Source organism: Lasioglossum baleicum, unplaced genomic scaffold (assembly GCF_051020765.1).
Source record: "Lasioglossum baleicum unplaced genomic scaffold, iyLasBale1 scaffold1692, whole genome shotgun sequence".
Taxonomy (NCBI): Eukaryota; Metazoa; Arthropoda; class Insecta; order Hymenoptera; family Halictidae; genus Lasioglossum; species Lasioglossum baleicum.
In genome coordinates this window covers 12,017-33,214 of record NW_027470751.1, presented here as the reverse complement: position 1 = coordinate 33,214, position 21,198 = coordinate 12,017, and the positions used below count along the sequence as shown (strand labels likewise).

General features: G+C 34.0%; 3 protein-coding genes across 3 annotated transcripts; 1 reads left to right on the top strand and 2 right to left on the bottom strand.

The window, feature by feature from the left end:
* The first annotated feature begins 2,006 nt into the window (after nucleotides 1-2,006).
* Nucleotides 2,007-9,311, top strand: LOC143220886 (coronin-2B-like). The gene is given in 10 exon segments (XM_076446462.1): nucleotides 2,007-2,024; nucleotides 6,532-6,706; nucleotides 6,709-6,728; nucleotides 7,053-7,169; nucleotides 7,631-7,945; nucleotides 8,037-8,261; nucleotides 8,338-8,547; nucleotides 8,628-8,745; nucleotides 8,828-9,055; nucleotides 9,088-9,311. Coding segments are annotated over 10 exon segments (1,650 nt in total).
* Nucleotides 9,312-12,785: 3,474 nt separating this feature from the next.
* LOC143220887 (UPAR/Ly6 domain-containing protein bou-like) lies at nucleotides 12,786-14,653 on the bottom strand. The gene is made up of 4 exons (XM_076446463.1): nucleotides 14,587-14,653; nucleotides 13,980-14,135; nucleotides 13,352-13,498; nucleotides 12,786-12,997 (listed from the first exon to the last, which is right to left on the bottom strand). The coding sequence occupies exons 1-4, from the start codon at nucleotides 14,651-14,653 to the stop codon at nucleotides 12,786-12,788; spliced, it is 582 nt and encodes a 193-aa protein (XP_076302578.1).
* An 864-nt stretch (nucleotides 14,654-15,517) lies between these two features.
* Nucleotides 15,518-20,590, bottom strand: LOC143220885 (cytosolic carboxypeptidase-like protein 5). The gene is given in 11 exon segments (XM_076446461.1): nucleotides 15,518-16,153; nucleotides 17,963-18,124; nucleotides 18,200-18,407; nucleotides 18,483-18,783; nucleotides 18,858-18,954; nucleotides 19,103-19,250; nucleotides 19,324-19,595; nucleotides 19,685-19,911; nucleotides 19,914-20,022; nucleotides 20,099-20,391; nucleotides 20,476-20,590. Coding segments are annotated over 11 exon segments (2,568 nt in total).
* Nucleotides 20,591-21,198: the final 608 nt, after the last annotated feature.

The window sequence follows — 21,198 nt, the reverse complement described above, 5'->3', positions numbered from 1 at the left end:
TAAAGATACGCTAATCGAAAAGTAATTATACCGGGTAAATACGTAAGATATACGTGTGTAATAAAAGGGAAAAGGAAGAGAAAGAAAAGCGACATTAGTCACGCGGTGAGTTTTAAGACACCCTTTGTTCCTCGTCTATATGCACGAGTCTCGTCTAGATGCGATTAAAACACATGCGGGCGGGTGGAAATTACACCACGGGAGTCGTCGCTCGTTCCTTCTTTTTCTTTTCTCGTTCGAGCAAACCGGACGACGGAAGTCGGAGGCGCGTTAAGGCGCGCTGGATCAACGCGATAACGAAATGATAAACAGAAAAAACAGGCGGTTCGTCGAATTTACCGGCTCAGATGTCGCCGATCATCTTTATCGATATTGCTTATCGAATCTGTTTAAAAGCCGGATCGCAAGAAGTGCGCATTAACCGCGACCGAGTAACGTTACGAACGCGTGCCTTTTTTTCCTCTTCTTCTGTTCCTGCTTCTTCTTTCTTCCTCGGGCTGACGCTTACGGAAAAGAATAGGTTGTTGCCTCGACCGCTCAAGTATTAGGTTGGTACAGAAATAACGGCAGTTTCTTTCTTTCGTCGTTCTGCAAAATTGTAATTTCAACAAATTCCAGAATTTCTTCGGATCGGCTAATAAGTAGTATCGAGTTTTAGAGTAGACAGTGCTCCCTTGTTTTTCGGTATAATACGGTATCTTTAACGCGTCCAAGACGATAATATGTTAATTCGGATTATACAACTACCCTTACGATCGTAGAAAGTTGCAGGTTAGAATTCAATAAAACTCTCTCCGTTTTAAAGAGAATGGCTGCCATTCTACATCAAAAATACCGACATTACTTCTCGCTTAACTTAATATATATATAGTATTCCTATTTCTTTTAAATTTTCTTTTTATCTCATAGTATTATGTCTTACTATAGTAGATGTGTATCTCGTACATACGTCTGTGACGGTAGAAATTAGGACAAATTGTTATTTTAGAAGCCTCTTCCTAATTACGGTATGGAGGTTCTAGGAGAATCGTTATTTTTGTACCAACTTAGCTTCGCGAGGAATCGGAAAATCGTCCTTGTCGACGTACCTTTCGTCATCCTTCCCCTTTCAAAGATCGACGAAGCGACATTGATCTCGAAGCGTGACGTAAGCCGAAGCGTAATGCAAAAAAAATGATTCGCTCGACGAAATCAATTCTCGAAGCGTAATGCAAAAAAAAATTATTCGCTCGACGCAGTCAGTTCCCGAAGCGTAATGCAAAAAAAAATTATTCGCTCGACGAAATCAGTTCCCGAAGCAACGATCGAATATTTATTCGGCGCGTGATCAACATCGAACATCAGCCGCTATTCTTAAAAATCTTCCACATCACTCTCTCTCTCTCCCCCTAAAGGAACAGCGCTTTCTCACGTTTCAACCTCGATTAAACCGGCAGAAAATTATTGGCTAATGAATAACAAACGATTGCACGATTACAATTATTGCAGCATAAAATAAAAGCCACGGTTATTTCCGCGTTATTTGTCGATGTAACTTTATTTTCTCTCGCACGCTATGACTCATCGCGAGAGAATTAATTTCTTTGAGATCGATCATTTCCAGTTTTCGCAGCTCTTCGCCATGCTAACAAAACGGGTACATCGTTTAACGAGATAGAAGAAAAAAAAGAAAAAAAGCGGGAATTAGCATAGAAAGACGCGTATTGTGCGAGATATATGGTTACGACTCGGTGACCCTAATGACTCGCGTCTGATTCGATGATCAGGTAATTAGACGAGCCCCCGTGTGGTTCCCTTTTTGTTTCTTCCAGTAAAGCGGGAAAATCTTGTCTCCGCTTGTGCAGTGGCTCGCCTACGAGCGGCAAGTTTCGAAGTAGTTGAATATCCTCTCCTTCATATGCATGGGTCCTGGCTTGTCCAATTACTACGTTCCTGTTGTGCACTGTCGGCGACCATCGTCTCACCGCGCACGTGTACCAGCTGCCTGAGCTCGATTAGTATCAGAAATGACCAAGGATAAACAGGTGAGTGCTTTCGGTGTTTCACGATTGATTCTTTCACTTATCTTTTCTCTCACACCAGCATTCCTCGCTAGTTTCATGTCACGTGGTATCGATGTTCGAGGGGGTGTTTCATTATTCCGTGTTTCTTCCCATTAACCATCTTAAGCGAAATATTTCGTGTTACTGTTGTTCGTACGATGCTTCTCAGACGAGATCTCGTTCGAATCCACGGGGTGAAAGTTAATGTACGGGACATCTCGTTCTTCTTTTCATTTTTCTACGAATATCGGAAAGTGTCTTTTGATCGAAGCGATTAAGAGGGGTCGCGATTTTAACGTTGAGAAATTGGATCAGAAATGTATAAGAAATAGAATATTTGAACTTTCTTTCTCAACTTTAACTCGCGTCGCGGCTCCTTAAATGTGTTTTTCAGCATTTGAAAAATCGATCTGTCAGCGTTTTAGACAGAGGAAAATCTGAACTTGACTCAAGTGAAAGCGTTACGAATGTTAATAATATTTATCGATGGAAGATAATCAATGAAAGTAAAGTTAGTTAGTTAGTTAATTACTGGACTTTTATAAACTTCCTCATAGATAGGGTCGCAATTTTTTGAAAGTTTTCGATTTAGATTTTCAGTATATTTCGCGAGAAACGCGCGATATAAGTTCATAATGATTTTCGGTAGTCGCGTAGTTCGCAGGTAGATCGATTTTTATAAGCATTTACATAGTACGTAGTACCGCGATACCTTTGCATAACGTTGGTCATGTTGAAGCTCTAAAAACACGGGTTTTATTGGTGAACCTTACTCGTAGATCGATACCACAAGGGATGAATCTAGAACGCAAAAGAAGAAACAAAGTTCTACGAATTTCGCACGGCAAGGTGCTGTCTTCTAAGTTATAATAATCAATGAAAAACGAGTACAAGTGTCGTATTACCGTTCCATCTGATCCGATGTTTACCAACGCTGACATTTTTCTTCCATCACTAATGATGGAATATACAGTGCGGTAGAATTGATTTTTCTAGCTCCGCGTAGCAATTTTTTAAACAAACAATTCTCTTAAGCTCGATACTGTAATTTAATCTGCATTTTAACAATTCAACATATACAACATATAGCAGAAGAAAAATCAAAATAATTAAATTCTGTTGCATTTTTTTTATACGAACGTTATCGAAATTTCAGCTACTCGTTGCTTGTTCGCTTTTTTTAAATTCCACTATTTACCGGTCAAGTATACTTAAACCTTATCAGACCTTCAACTACTGACAACAACTTCCATTGTTTCCCGACTGTATACAAAATTTGTACAACGTTTGAGACTTTTGAGTGTGCCGAGTAAACAGTAGTCTGTCTCTATTTCGTAGCCTCTCAGAATTGTCACGAGAGAAAGGTTGTAGAAGAAATGGCACAACGAATCGAGATATTTTCGTACTCTTTCCGCACGATGCACCACACATGTATATACTCGTATTCAGCCTCTGTTCTCTCTTTCTCTTTCTCTTAGATTCAGTTGCCTAATCGTGCCGTTGTTTCATTGTGTACAAAAGATATATTTTTTTCTGATTATTGCATGATCAAATGGAAGATGAAAATTTTGTATTATAACGTGTTTACATACCCTGTCCCATGATTTAATCGTGTCTTTCTACATTTCAGGATAACCGTAATATTTTGATGGCATTGCGACTAGACAGGCGCGATTAGTATCGCACAGGCGTATAGCACTCGTGTGACCTTAATTGTCGTTAGCGTGCCACGCGATTATTATTCGCGAAACACGATCGATTCGGTTAAATTATTTGATCATTCTCGACAAGCATGCAAATAGCAAAACCGAGGTGACGAGCGATTCCAATTAGCCTGATGATTCTGATAGGGTCGATCGATCTTCTCTAATCTCGCAAATGAATTCCAATCGCGTTTTCAATTTCCGTCCTTTGTACCGTTTATTGGATTGATCTATTCCACTTTTTCTTCCATTCTCGAACATTTCCTTCCCTATTTTACCTCCTCGATTAAAGGAGCTTAAAGAAAAATTCGTGTTTATGAATCGGTAAAGAATCGGTTAAAAGTACATAATTATAGTTAATTTTTGTCAATAAACCTACTTCGGTATCTGGAACCTCCAATCAGAAGATTTTGTCGTTGCTTACGTGTGGCCTAGTAAGGGTCTATTATAATTTCTATCTCACAGGTTAATACTCTTTCTTCCCGTTGCTAATATATTCGTATTAGTGACCCTATTGCATCCCATTCTGCAAATCGTTAATTCGTTTTACCAGGCGTTTCGAATGCTCCATTCAATAAACATGATTCAGTGCATCCATGAAAGTCAGAGATAAAACGTATTCTGGGTAATAATCAAGTTATTAACAAGATAGTCCGATGAATTCATGAATCATGGTGGCATAAAAGATGATGAACCTTCTATTAACGATCCGACGCTGGATCAAAAGTACCGATTACGCTTTCGACATCGAAACTCGTAAAAATATCAGCTGATCCAAATTAAAGATTACTTTTGTCGCACCGTCATATCGCCGGAATCGGTGTACGCGCGTAAAAGTGATCTTTGAAGTTCGTAAATTGTCATGCGTATACACCTTCATTGTCCTCGCTACGGTATGGTCGCGATGACGTGTATAAAAATGACGAAAAATGACGCAGTAGGCGTACCGTTAATCGTGGCCATGCCTGCGATCAAGGCTTACGGTTAGAATTTCGCAGGGACCGGAACGTGAGACCGTTCGACGTGTATTTTCTTCGGTTATTGCAAGAAAAAGTCGCATAATTTGCTCTGTCTCACCGCGCTACGTTGCCTACCACGCGCACCACGCGCGACTAACTTCAAAGATTTCACATCACGCTGATTTTATGCGCGCGCAAACGAGATTCGGTCCTCGGAACATAGTTCATCTCTTACATCGTTATTACTTATTAACAATGAATCGCGGATATTCTTAATTGCTCGAGTTTTGAAAGGTATCTTACCTCGATAGCGAAAGATGTCGAAGATTAGAAATTTGCGATTAAAAATCGAACATTCGTAGTTTGTTTCGTTAATCTATAAGAAATCGAACGTTTCTTCGATGTACTTAACCTCAAGAGAATTTTGACATCGAAATATTACAACTGGTAGTTGAGATCAAAGATTCGTATCGTTTTAAATCGATCGATTAGAGATATCGAACATCCATGTAACTTCCAGAAGATTTCTTTAATTCCAGAAGATTTTAGAGGAAAAGAATCGTTCGGAGGATAAAGAATCGTTTGCCTCGTAGCTTCGATATAAATCGAACTTTTCGATAACGATATCAGGAGGCGTTTGACTTGACTTGGTAACACATTCGGACCACCTTGTTCCATGAAACTTTCTTCTTCACGGTTTCTGAGCCGGAGAGAGTCTCAGAAACGCATAAATACGTTCTTCTCGTCGTGCTATTGACCTTGGCGCGGGTAATCGTTCGTCAGAGCGTCGTTAACGACGAATTCGAGCGATCAGAAACGACCGAGTCGATCTCAATTTAACGCCATGCACGCTGCTTAAAGGTAATTGGATGAACCGTACGGTTGGTAACGATCCTCGTGGTAATCACTGGATCACGTATTTAATGAACGATGCTTTTGGTTTAATCTCTGGCAAAAGTAACCGAAGATAAGTTATTTTTTTCAGCGTTTAACCCTCGATTAAGAATCTTCGAAGAATATCCTAGAAACGTGATTTTTCCCGATTGCTCTTTGCAAAATAAGGTAATAGAAATCACGCAACGTGGTTAGAAGAGGGTTTCATACTCCTTTGTAATCGGATTGAAGCGTAAGCGAATTTTTGATCAAATCGTTTGAACGATGGTGCTCGAAAATTGGTGGAGATTGATCCTCAGGAGAGGGCGCTCAGACACCTCAAGGTTAGCTTGAAGATCTGCTTCGAAGGATGGTTATTCTCGTCTTAAGTTCATCGACCTATCAACGCCATGGCAAAGTGACTTTACACGTTCTATCATCAGCTTCTACTTAAGAGCTGGCGATGTGGTTGCATGATTTGTAGGGGCAATTAAAAATGTCCTCTTGAAAAATCTTTTCACACGCGTGTTGCTCTATTCTTTAAGCCTATCTTATCGAATAGATTTTCTCGAATCTATTTTCGTTTCCATACGATTAGAATATTATTTTATCTTATCGTCTTATTAAATATCGTATCTTATCTAAAATTTAATAATGAAAAATTGGAAGCGTAAATAGATGTGAAAAAACCCCGAAGTCATATTACGGTAAAATTTAAAGTCTGAAGCTGAAATTTCTCGGATTTTATTCAATTCTCGAAGGAATTTCCTAAAGGAATCCCTCTGTCATCAGCCAAATTCATGATCCTAGATTTTTCACGGCGTTATGACGTGCTTCCATCTAAATTTTAGATTCAGGACGATCTTCCTTCGAATGTTACATTCGTTGCGTTGTTTGCTCGATTTCGAAAAGGTTTTCCATCTCGCTGATACTAATGGTGTGTTAATTTTTCAGTTGTGGTTTCGTGGCGTCCGGAGCAGTAAATTTCGTCACGTGTACGGTGCACCAGCGAAACGGGAGAAATGCTACGACAATATCAAGATCACGAAGAACGCCCACGACTCGCAGTTCTGCGCGGTGAATCCCAAGTTCCTGGCGATCGTGACCGAAGTGGCGGGCGGCGGGGCGTTCCTGTTTTGCCGCTCGATCGCGTGAGTTATCTAGCTTATCGGGTTATCGATTCGCTATTCTTGTTACGCACACGAACTAACGTTCTTTGATAGCTTGATAGTATATCAGCAAGGTTGGTTTATCGTGGCCGCCGCCTATTGAATTATACATCAACGCAAATACCGTGGATATCGAGTGCTATTAAAAGAAAGTTGTTCTTTGACGGATAGTCGAGGACGATGAAATGCATAGGGATAAGAATACAGTTTAATGATTTATTGAATAAGATTATCGAATCGTTTAATTAATGGCTTATTGTGGTTGCTACTTTTTCCTATTTTTTCTTTTTTTTTTTTTTTTTTCAGACGGGTAGGCTGGATTTTAACGCTAGCAGAGTGACTGGACACACTGGACCGGTTCTGGACATCAAGTGGAATCCGTTCAACGATAATATCATTGCTTCCTGTTCCGACGACTGCACTGTACGATCACGTTCCTAGTTTTATGAATCGTTGGTTAAAATAGTAGACGAAATTTTATTCATTGGAGAGATGATTACTTATAGCGTTAGGTAGATAAAATTTTATGAACAGATAAAGAAATAAATTGTGATTTTACTACTGTAACCTTTTACCGTAAATTTCAACTATCGAGAAAATAAGTCGAGTCTAATGAAAAACAATGTATCGTCGTGCTAAGTAAATAACCTGTTACGATAAATTGCTATCACGAGCATCTAAATCATAGTATTAACCTTTTAGCCTGATTCATTATCTAGAGAACTGAATCTTAATTCAGAAACAGCTCATATTTTTCTTTTATTGCCTTTGGTCCTTCTACGATCCGAGAGTTCCTTTACATAGTATAAAACTTCGTCAAATTAAAATGTACTCTCTGCGATTTCAGTTTGTAATATTTTTTTTATTATCAATTTTATTTTCAGATAAAACTGTGGCACATTCCTGACGGTGGATTGTCACGAAATTTGACCGAGTGGTTGGTGGAGTTGCAAGGGCACAAACGTCGCGTCGCGTACATAGAATGGAACCCTGTTGCCGAGAACATACTGTTCAGTGCTGGCTTCGATCATCTTGTTATAGTATGGGATATAAATAGAGGAGAGGCCGTTAATGTGATCGATAGACACCCTGATGTGATCTATAGTATATCGTTGAATCGTCATGGAAATCTGTTGGCAACCACATGTAAGGATAAAAAGTTGAGGGTTTTCGATGCAAGATCTGGTATCACAGTCTCTGTACGCATAAACTAATCATTTTCGCCTATCTTGAATTCACTTTCTTGAAATTTATTCGATTAAACGTTTGTATTGGTTACTCGTCGAATAGGAAGGAGTCTGTCATGCTGGAACAAAAGCTAGCAAAGTGGTTTTCCTTGGTAGCTCTGGACGTCTTCTTACGACAGGCTTCAGTCGATATTCTGATAGGCAGTATGCTATTTGGAGTCAGCATGATTTGAGTACACCATTAATTTGTGAAACTATTGATTCCTCTAGTGGAGTAGTTTTTCCGTATTACGATAATGACACTAATATGGTGTACTTGGCGGGAAAGGTAAAGGAGTATGTTAAAAAATTGTTATATGCATATTTTCATTAGAATCCATATTTTATATTTGTTTATTATATAGGGCGATGGTAATATTCGGTATTACGAGGTTGTAAATGAGAGTCCTTGGATGCATTATCTTAGTCAATTCATATCTGGAAATCCTCAAAGAGGATTAGGTGTAATGCCGAAAAGAGGCATCAACACGGCTATTTGCGAGGTGTTTAGATTTTATAAATTGCACGCAACTCGTGGGATGTGCGAGCCGATAGCCATGATAGTTCCTCGAAAGGTGAACGTATTAAAATATATAAAGTTAAATCAAACGAATACGATTATCCGATATAATTACCGAGGACTTTCACTTTCTAGAGCGATCAGTTCCAAGAGGACTTGTATCCCGACACTATAGGCACTTGTCCGGCTTTATCGGCTAAGGACTGGATAAACGGCATGAACAGCCCACCAATCTTAATTTCTCTGAAAACCGGTGTGACCATTGAACTTTTCACTTTATCTTACATTCTTTTCTCTCGACTTGTTACTTAATTTTATTGCTTAAATATTAACAGGTGGCAGCATTACTACGCACAAACCAAGAGTGTACAAGCCACCACAAATTCCACCGACAACGGATTTGAATAATAAAAAGAAATTTGCTTTTTTGTCTGCCGAAACTGTTCCAGATTACAGGCCCATAGAGTTTCACGATATGTCGGAAAAAAGTCAAAAAACGTCTAGTAATCAGAGCACCAAGTTTCAACAGTTGCAACAAAAATTTGGCAATGTTGTTCTACAGGTATTACTCTCTCTTTTTAAGTTTTTATGACTTTTACACGACCTAATAATCAACGCGTTTTACAGAAAAATATAATTTCTACTCCACTAAATGATAATAAGGTCCTGGAAAATGTAGATATTCCTAATAACGAGGCGGAACTAAGATTAGCATTCGCTCGCCAGACCGATGAATTAAGATTGGTACGAAGGCAACTTGCGAACAGTCAGTTACGCGTGAAAGAGCTGGAGGAACAAGTTCGCAAACTTCAGCGTTAATAAACATTTTTAAGGGGTCCTTAACGTATGCGCCAAACAAAATTCCTTGTAGCTTTGTTGCTAGTTGTATGAGAAACATGGTACTTAACGAACCAATAATGCATTTGTGTATTGTTCATGGCAACTTAAATGCCTAAGCTTTTGACAAAGTTTGCACAAAAAAGAAAAAAGAAAAAAAAAATGTGTAAAAGAGTATTTAAAAGTGTTCGAGGAACTTTATAGACTGGAAACTTATGCTGGTTATATACTGATAATATATTAACACAGTTATACAATTGTCATTAGTGTATTTTATGAACGATATACGATTCATTTTTATGGCATTTCTAATTTCTCTATATGTTATCTTCTCTTTTTGCAATTTCTCGCGTGGTAATCTTGTACCGTTGTTAAAAGAAAACGCAGCAATGAAGCAACAATAATTTAGTCAATTTCTTTAGGACGCAGTTCGGAAACTAGTTCTGCTATAGAGAAACTGAACAAAAAAGACGAACGATGATTGTGATTTACACTATTGCCTTCACTATACAGACGAGTTTTTGTCTATATAAAATGTTGATACTTCTCCAAGATATGATGTTTCATTATGCGGTTTTCACATGTTTCACAAATGATATTCTCTTTTTCTCATGTGAAGTTGAACACGTTCCTTTGCACACCAAAATGTATAAATATTACCGATTGTTCGAACTTTTCCTTCTTTTTAGGAATTGATTTTTATATAAATTATACATGTAACCATAGAGAAGGAGAAAGATCAGCTTGGTATAAAGACGTAAAACTTGGACGAAGTATTAAATGTTCAGTACATGAAGAATTGTACCTGCCTTGTGCATACGCACGTTTATCGTATGCGATTCGTTCTATATAGAATTGTCGTACATAGAGTGATAGATAAATGCAGAGATATTTAGGAGTTGTAAAGAGGATAAGAGAGAACGCAATAAAATAAACATCATTCGGAGACTTGAAAATAACACAAGACGCAAGGACTAATAATAACTAATAATTAAACATGAGACTCTTAAAAATGAAAATCGAAAATGATAGTTCGATGAATTTTCTGTAATATTGTTTCTTTTATTTTCGTAAAATAGATTTACTATTATTTTAATGATATTTATGATCGTATTTATTATTTGATGCATTTTGTATAAGAATTAACGAACGATTATTTCTTGATGTTGATAGTCGGCGATATTTATGAATTCTATCATAATGATTGTACATTAATTGATCGAGTAACTTAAAGCTAATGTTGTGTTCGGTTTCGTATATGACTCGCTTTTCTTTTCTTCGTACGTAAGATATAACGATGGTGTATTAGCTTGTTAAATCTAAGCTACTTTGTATTGTCGAGTGTATTGATTACTGCCACATTCACTGCCATGGTACCAGTGGCAATATAATTTTTTAGCGAACGCATGGCGGTGACGATATTTATTGTACACTACAAATGGTTTCAAACCTTAGGCTGATACTTCTTTTATACAGATAAGTAGATAGAACTTAATGTATATGCATAGTAGAAATTTTATCAATCAGAAAAGAAAAGAAAATCGAATAAACACTATTGATCATGAATCATTAATTAAGAAAAAAAAGACAAGAAGTGTATTACACCAATTGTTATAGATAAAAAATACTATAGCAACTTTTTATTCACTTTTATTCATATTATTATATATATATGAACGCTGATATATATGTGTGTCAAATTATACATTTCTAGGACCAACAAACTGGGGAAAAAATTGTTAGTCACAAAAAATTCTATTATTGCTTAATAGCGATCAGATTTAGTAATGGTTTATATACACTGTTTATACATATACATATATGTATTTTTCATACGATATATAGTTGTAATTTCAAGCAACAAAATGTAAAAAAAAAAGAAAAGAAAAAACTTGAGTGAACATTCTAACGACTAATATGTATAATATGCTTGTGTTCAGCGCACATCAATTATCATAACAAAAAGAAAATAGAAAAAAAAAAGAACGACATCAAAGACAAAAAAATATCACCGTTATGTTCTCATTAGATGATGATAAATGTTCCATCTGCTCCATAAGAATTGATCATTGCTTATAGCATGATGAAAAAAGTATCATTCTGTAATATTTCACTCTGTGTTTCCTTCGATATTTTAAACACAGCCATACGTACAGATAGGAATCATTAATCATTGTGTTATCATACCGCATAGACTATGTATTGCGTTAGTCGCCAGGTATCATAATTATATATCGATATTATGCTCGATATTAGCCTGTGTGTGCGTTCTTTTCGTTTCACGATTATAGAAACTTCTATATGACGAGGCTTGCATGACAATATACATATTTTCCAAAAATTTTCATCATGAAAGCCGCTTTGCTAGCAATCAGTCTCACAACCTTATAACTTTGTATTACTCGGCAAAAGTCTTTTGCTTGGCAAACATTAAATAAACGTGTATCGTCGTATTGGAGAGTGCTATCCTATGTACCGTTTGCTGTATAAACATGGATATACCAAAGAACGTGCAAGTACCTTATTACGGATCGTCGTGAGACAATTGTTATCAGCAGTTGATCGACTATATCATATTATATTTATACGCAGAAAAACGAATACGTGTATCTACGAATGGGGAATATCTCGTTCGATGAAAATAAAGAACAAAGCATTCGATCGTATTTATATTATCTTGTGATTCATACAATAATTTCCTTAATTTCTAAGTTCAATTATATTATTCACCGCCTAAGTGTTTCAAAAACAAAGTCTAAAAAAAAGAACATAAGTTTTTGTATCTACATTGTTCAAAGAATATAAAACGATTTTGTACAAAAATATACAAAAGTAATTAATCTAGATCCTTGTTAAATTAATTAAAAAAAGAAAAGATAAAAAAATAATTTCGTACAAGTATACAAGTTTAAACGGTTGCGTACGAATGGAAACTTAATGTTATTAAAATTCGATTCTTGGACAGATGTCTTATTCGTAATTTGTATTAAAATATATTATAATTAAAACTTAGCGACAAATTCTAGATACTAGAATCTATGTTTGTGTTATGCAAAATACGACTATTTTAAACAGGTAGAAGCGTATTTGCAGTCGGACAATCGGTGAGAAATAGTAAATCTATAATGACGCAAAATAAGCCTAAATATAATTCCAAAATTAAGCTATAAAATTTGTATATGTACTATAAAATGCGTTAACGCTATTTTGGTAACTAACATGTACCTCTGTTTATGTTACTAAAAAAAAAAGGCACATCGGTATTATTACGGTAATATGTTATAATAAAAAAATAAATGGAATGCAAATTGTTCCCTCAAAAATATATCGGAAATTAACATTCGTATCACTTCGTGTTAACACATCAGGGACGGATAGGATGTTAAATAATAACTTTTATATTCACCCTACACGCATACAACGTGCATTGAGCAAAATTTGATGTCAAGAAAATATCTACCTCTCGAGGAATAATTTGTAAGCTACTAACGATCCAATCGTTACTATCCACGTGATACTTGGTTTCACAATGGTTGCTGGATTACATCCGTCGCCGGTGCAAGTAAAGATGCAGGTTCGATATGTTAGCTTGTCACCCTGTTGATTCACGTAGTCGCAATAGTTGCCCTGATCCAATGCAGAACAAAACCGCTTCGTGCCTATCCCACCTATCTCAACATATATAGAAAAAAATTGTTTGTGTTTTTATCTTATCAATGAAAAAAAAATTGAGAAACATTAACCCACGCGGAAATAGTAGCATGCATTTGTACAAAGGATGAGAGATGTTAAGGAAGTAGCGTGTTCAACATAAGCAACATGCGGTGTAGGTTTTTAGTTATTTACTTTTTATGGAGTTACTAAATGGCATGAATGAAATATTTCTTTTTATTAAGATTTCTCGTTCGCATTCTGATAGAAAATTTGAAGGAAGCAAGATCCTAACGGAAGTGTAACAAAAGAAAGGAGAATCTACTGGTGCACACTCGACACCAAGAATACCCAAAATACAATATATAAACCTCCGAATCGTCCAATCGATTTGATGCAATATTGTGCATCGTATACATGACTGCAGTTCGCTGGTTGTAAGGTACTTAGAACCAAATTGCTATCTCCGCAAGACAATTCTTCTTCCGATGTACATTGGTAGCAATCCAGACTAGTCGCTTAATCGATTGGAAAAGCACCGATTATAGCGTTTATTATTATTGGCGTTTAGTATTACGTCGATTTATACATTTATTTAACGTTACAATCATTATGACGTATATTAATTTGCCCAGTGGAGTTTTCAACGTCTAACGACAAAATTATCAAAGTATGAGCATAGTACTTGAATATCAAATTAGTTTTTATTATAAGTTCGACAAGAAACAATAAATCTTTTGTCGTTACATATTGAATGTTACTTATAAACTAATCCATCCCTACATACAGATGTGACTTAAAGTATGTTAGTCACCTAAAAACCAAATCAGATCGAGATGATTATTGATCGTGCTCTGATTGCTTCCGCATGCTTCGATAAATTGATATGGCGTTGTTGTCGCTATATGATTTAAGGTTAGTTTTCGTTTGAAAGTGCTAAGTTTAGCAACCGATTTCCCTTCCCGTGATATGTAACCTGAACTGCCGATATTGTTTTACCCTCAAATCGGCCTATGTGCTTCACGCAATACTGCGCCCCGAAAACAGCATCACAAGGCTGTGGTTCGATATCGATGTCGCTCGAGAGTATTTCGTTGCATTGGAAGGGATGCGAGTTGTTTGTGCTGATGCACTGATAGCATCGTAAACTGTGGACTGAATGAAAAGAAAAAGTGGGAATTCGGTTTATGTTTTCACTCGTCTAGTCTTGTCAAACTAAATCGGACAATGTCTTATCAAATTAGAATACATTATAACCTATTAGCTATAATTAGATAATAGAAAAGATAACATGAAAATATGCGACTTAATTCACAAACAATTAGAATTTTATTTTAACAATTAATTGTACGAGCGACTTGATACGCTATCAAATCTTGTTTATTAATTAAATAAACCATTGACGTCAAGTTGTCATTTAAATACAAGTATTCAGCGAAATTGATCGCTTTACTTGATCCCTGCAACTCGAGATCGTACATAACCTAATATTATATTCTGACCTTATTATGCTTTTGAATAAAGGATAATATAAAAAATTATAAATGCCCCACCCAAAGGACGCCACGATATTCACATCGTTTGTAGTTACGTGCATTAACCTTACCACTTTGGACGAAAAGCAGGAATGCCGCGAAAAGTGCGTAGCTCCTAACGTCGCTGGTGGCGCTCATTTTGAAAGTTCCTTTTGTTTCGAATTACACACTAAACAAGCTTATTGAATATATTTTAACGTTTATGCGTGTTTTTTAAACACCACTTACTGAAACAATAATACCTGCACAACTGTAATATTCGATCGAATGTATACACACCTAAACGAATAGAACGACGACGCGAAAGCGACTGAGTATAAGGAGAAGGGGGCACGCATACCGTATGACATACCGAACTAATCCGAATCAAGTCGAAAATGATCGAAGCAACTCGATGTGATCTATAATCGATACATTCTTAATTTCTTCTAGTATTTAATCTTTAAGGAATATCGAAAATGTTTATTGATAGTTTAATGTTGCACATTAGCGTTTATTCATGTTTCTTTTTACAGAAATAACATAACGTTTAAAAATTTATATGTATGGTTACCAAAATTAATTTGACATGGTATGCAACTTAAACATATAAATAAATACATTATTAGAATCTAATCGTTTATCGAAATTAATATTCATATTTTACATCGTTCACAAACACGCTTTTAAATTTTCTATTTTAAAAAATGGAAAACACAATATATATCTCATTCTTTTTTTTAACAACACGACGAATCACTTAATATGTTTCCTTATATATGTTAATTAAATAACTTACAGAATTTCCACGCTCAGCGTACATACTTTTTTTATATTTAAAGTATTCATCTAAAAGAATTATAAAGCTTTAACTGATCGCTAAAGCATTACTTTTCTACAGTAACATGCTTTACGGACTAATTTATAATAAATATTTTTTTGCACTTTTGTTATACGATCAAGTCTTCGATTACTATACTATTTCTACTGATTTTTTTTCGATTTGGAAGACTTCGATTTGTTTTATTCTATTTTATGGCAATATTTTCTCATTGTTTTTGATTTTCCTTTTATGCTTTGTTTATTAGACAAAAGCAACGCTTTTGCAGATGACTTTGTGGCCTCAGGGACGTTGTTAGATGATTCTCCAATTTCTGGTCTTCCTTTGTTTATTTTCAAGGAAATTATTTTCAATCTCTTCGCTCCGTGCTTTACAATTGCCGTTTCTTCAGAAGACAATGTCAGTTTTGAGAATTTGTTTGTTGTTAATTTTTTATTTGCATACTGAATATCTCTCATTTCCGAAGAATCGTTGATACATCCAAAACAAGTATTTTTCAAGCTGTTCTCTGAAGTTTTTAAAAAAGATTTTACGATATTTTTTGATCCAATCACAGGAATTTTCGGGCTGCTTTCGATATTATTGCCACATTGATTTTTTAGCGGTCTACGAGTTACAGATTGTCGAGCCTTTTTATTGTTTTTTATTCTTTTCACTGCGGTATAAAGAGACGTAGTACGACGAATAATGCATGGTTTCTTTACAAAATTCGTTTCACTTTTCATTGGGTTTTTTAACGCAACAGGTGAGTTATTTATTTGAGATTCAAGTTCTTTTAAATTATAAGAGTCTGAGGGTATGAGGGTATTATTATCATCCTGTGAATAAAAGCGCAAATAAGAAAATAAATACAATATAATAAACATTATATAATAAACAATTTGTGAGAGAGAGATTGATTTCCTCTTACTTTTTTTTCAATCTTTTGCCCCAGAAAGTTTATGATTTGAATATTAGAGTAAGGAAAGGTAGGCAAATGATACTTCTTGAATAATGATGGATTCAGGACACAAACAAATATTTAGTATTTTTGATAAAACAATGACAGTTCAGTCAACATTTTCATTTGATTTATGGTTGAAAACCTAATCCACATAGTAATTTTTAAATGAAATGTTTAATATATTAAAAACACATAAATTGTAATAATTAATGTGATACTGGGACTAAGGATTACTAGGAATAAAATAAAAATAAGGTAAATAAATTATTGCTAAAAATACTATAGATTTATTAAAACAATGGGACATGTATGTGTATTCATGTGTGTGTGTACACATGTGTGTAAAATAGGATACATTATAAAACTTGTATACATGAATTTATACATAACACTCCCTTCAATCAGTAACAACATTTACATTCAATTAATAGAAAGCATGACAATAAATATTGTATAAGTTTTTCTATGCTTCTCAAGTGAAGCAGTATGATTTACCTACTTTTAATAATAGCTTTATATATGATAGTATAACATACATTCATATTTATTTTTTAATAGGTACATGTATTTTATATATTTCTCTTTAAATAGCAAAGAAATACATGAAACAATCAGTTCTATCATTTCAAGCTGTATAAGCAACAAATGAAAAATTTTTAAAACAATTGCAATTATTGTCATTCATTTTGTTAGTTATGAAATAAAACACAAGTTTTTATTAATTTTAATACTAAATTCTGATTTGAAAATCTGCACAAAATGACTCCATCAGCCAGAGATTTATAGTTGAATCATCTAAACTGCTATGTTCTGCTTTTTTTGCTAAAGAAATAGACATCATTAATTACCATGTGTGTATTTCTTATTACTATGTTGATCCATGAAACAATTCTTAAGTGCATGTACTACTATTGTCACCAAAAGCATAGTGCATTAAAAATAGTCTAAAGAAAATAAAAAAAGAATGTATTTTTTTGCTAAAAGTATAAGCATTAACAGTGCTATATTTTATATTATATTATTTAGTTTTAATCTAAAACAATAAAAAAATTGTACAGTCTTGAATTATAAAAACACTATTAAGCAGTAAAAAACCATGTATATACATAATATATAATTGTTAATATAATAAACGCAACCTCTGAATTGTAAAAAATTGCATTTTATACACACTTGTAATTACGATTAAATTACATAATAAATTTATAAAAAAGAGTAGACAAACAGTTTTCTTATAAACCTTTATATAAAAGTATACCAAATATTATTGTCATGCATACATATGTATTAGATTGGAAGACCCATTAGTTCAACATAATACAAATTTTACAAGACTTATATTAGTCGCATATTTAAAATGTATTAAATACCTAATACATTACTATCATAAAAATTTATCATTTACAATATCATAATATTATAAAATAAAAACAGATTTAACCTACAGTAAGAAATTCATAATTTTACACTATTAAATTAAAATAATATACAATTTGTATGTATACAAAATCTCTCTCCCACATTTTTAACAAACAATAGAGTGTGCAATTTTTTTAGGCACTAATGTGTCTTGGTATTAATATATGAAACCATACCAAGTTAATGGTATTATGAATTAAGAGAGTACACACCGTCTTATATTAACAGCGGAAAATTCACTCTCATTATTTACATCAAAATTTACCTTATGCAGAGATTTGCCGTTAGGCGAGGATAGATTGTTCACGTATGCTAATTTTAAATAAGACTTTACACCTCTTAAAGAGCGGTATTGGCTATTTGGCAGTCGACTGTTAGGATTATTATTTGTAAGGTCAAGAATCGAAGGACCTAATGCTGCTCCAACCTGTAAGAATAGTCAAATAGGTCATGGCTACTTATTTAACAAAAATGTTGACTAAAAAATAGTGAAACATTTCACCGCTTCAAAAACTGCTGGAGTATACTTTGGTGGAAGAAACATATGAGTCACAGTTTTGTTTACACCATCACGAATTCTCCCAGGTATTGTATTTACTAAACGTCCAGAATTATAGTTACACTCGAGCGTATAACTACGTACCAGACCAGTAAGTTTATATACAGCTACTCGACCCGATCCTTCTCTTGACATACCATCTCTTTTATCTCTACAAAAATAAATCTTTTGCATGAAATATATTCATTAAACAATCTATTATTATAATGATGGTAATAAGACATACATAATATACATATTTCTTTCCGTAAAATTACATGAAGTAAAATGGAAATTTGGATTGTTAATGGACATTAATTTTGGTAGAAGCATACACGTTATTGTGTCTTCTACATTATCGAAGTAATTTCCATACATGAAAACACCTTTTTTAGAGGCATGACCATGAAGGTCAATATACAGATACAATCCAGAGTCTTCTTTAGGTAACTGTCCTATGCCAACAGCTGAATAAGTTTTTTTATCAGATTTAAGTTCTACAGAATTATTACTTTCTTCTGATTTATTACACAGGCCTTCTCCACCACCTTCACACAACGTGAATAATTAAATAAAAGAATTTTGCTGATCACGTTCAATAATTCAAGTCTAAATATCATACCCTGAGGCATGTCATCCAAATTCGTTTTTGGTAATGCGCATTCCTGAAAAATTTCCTGTTGATCTTTACGTTTTTCATCTAAAGTCATAAGTGTTACCTATTGTTAAAATAGTTAGTTAGTGCTTATTTTCTTTACATATGGATTAGTATATGTTAATATTTACATGCAAAAATATTAATTTAATTATAATTTAAAAAATACTAATTCTTTAAATAATATTTAGTGAAACTGCATTTTCTGTTACCTGTTGAAGTAATCTTGTTGTGGTGTCACGTACTATGTTCGCAATTGCGCAAGAAGAATCAATAATAGTTAAAGTATTTTCACCATTTCCCAAACACATACTTGAAATCTCATCCTCTTTTGGCAACTGGTATGTATGATGATAATACCTTAATAACGATTTCAGTCATCAATTCTGTTTTCATTTTAGCACTTGAATATTAAATTAATAATGCATTTTACCTTATTAAATTTCTTGCAGCATATATTGTTGGATGATCCTTTAAAGAAGGATTGAGATACACCCTATTGAGATTTATTCCTCTAGTATCCATTCGATAATGACCTCTGACTACACCATCAGGATTGAGCATTGGTATCAATTTGAACACGTAAAGGCGGCGAAGATTAATTGCAATATGATCTTCACGATTTACAAGGAAATTAAGGAAACCGTTAAAAACAAAACTAGATGGTGTTTCTCCTGGGTGGACCCTTGCACTAATGAAAATTATCTAAGAATTTTAATATAAAAGTACTTATTTTATATATATGTAATTTTAATTCTGTTATTTTGATATAAAGTTCAAAACAAATTATGTACTTTTTTATCCCAAAATTTAAAAGGTCTTTCCTCATTTTTTTCAGGAAACATGTTATTCAGTCTATCTTCTCTCTCTGTTGATATGTTATGAAATGAACTTATTGTTATCAGATCCATTCTTCGTCCTTCCAAAGATTTGATTGCACATTCTCTGTTATAATAAACATCATCAACAGATGTTATATTTCGCTTTGAGATTCTTGTTTCGATTCTTTTTAAATAATTTGTAGATCAGTGTAAGAGAAAGGATAAGTGAATGCAAAGTATGTTATAGCTTTCGAATTGTCAGGAGTAACATAAACAAATGACAATGTAAAATCACTTCCTTTTTGATCCAACTGAAATATTGTAAATTTATGTAGAGTCTTGAGGACATAAAAAATCATTGTTGTATTTGGTATATGTAAAGATTACAGTGTAAGTAGGTCTATCACGTATCCGTTCCCAATGTAGATGACCAGGTATAATTTTAAAAACTGGACACATTCCTTGACTGAACATTTTAACTTGTTTATTCAAATTAACTATATTGAATTTAACATAGGCTCCTGGAGTACTAGCTTTAACGCCAAAATAAAACCATGTTCTATTGTTGTTTTGAAATTGTGTTCCATGACAATCATGTTTTGTCCATAAGTTAAATTCATAATCTGTTGTGTCTTCCGAGTTTGAGCTTTTACATGATTTATTTTCTGTTTCACAACCATCTAAAGACAATTAAATACAGAATTATCCATTATTTGCTAATGTATAACATAAAAAGGTAGAGGAGAGTAAAAAATAAATATTACCCTTCTCAAAAGTTTCTGGCACTTTTACCAATTCAACTTTTGCTAAATTAGCTGAATCAAAATTATTATAAAACGAAAAACCCCCACATGTAATAGAATCACCTGGATTTGCCATAATGTGTCAAAAGGTTATAAGGTTGTCTGTAAAATACTTGTATGAAATGTTTTACTCGTTCATGAAGAACATTATATTATGAAAGGTGTAAAAATTTGTAATTGTATTTCCACTTTCTCTGATATTAAGAGCAATTTTCTTCATTCATAGCGTTACTTTCATATTAAAAAAGTCATGTTTGACAGCTATCTTGAAATCGTTACGATTTCTAGTTAGTTTGCCCTTTATATTACGAAACAATTAATACACTTTAGAATCAAGATAAACACCCTTTTATATTTATTTTTGCTCAAATGATATGCGATATATTACATTCACGCAATATTTCCATCAATACCATTGTTGTACCTAATGCAAACATGTTTACGACTTCATTATAGCTTCCCATATATCGAATCGATCACTAATTATGACAGAATGTCGAATGTCACCAATTTTCAATTATTTTAAACTCTTCTTGACGCACTTAATGTAATGTTAGTAAAGTTTCCTTCTTCGTTTGTTAGATTATATTCGAAATCACTACGAAAATTCGCTAACTTTTAAAAATATTATTTTATCGTGAAAAACTCAAATCTATTGTTTTATTACGTGTTATATAACTTCAT

Excerpts from the sequence above, each read along its gene's own strand:
- LOC143220887 (XM_076446463.1), bottom strand. The coding sequence starts at position 14,653 with ATGAGCGCCACCAGCGACGTTAGGAGCTACGCACTTTTCGCGGCATTC. Across the intron at positions 13,499-13,979 it reads GCACATAGGCCGATTTGAGG|CGACTAGTCTGGATTGCTAC; the intron begins GTAAAACAATAT and ends CAATCGATTAAG. Across the intron at positions 12,998-13,351 it reads ATCGATTGGACGATTCGGAG|GTGGGATAGGCACGAAGCGG; the intron begins GTTTATATATTG and ends ATGTTGAGATAG.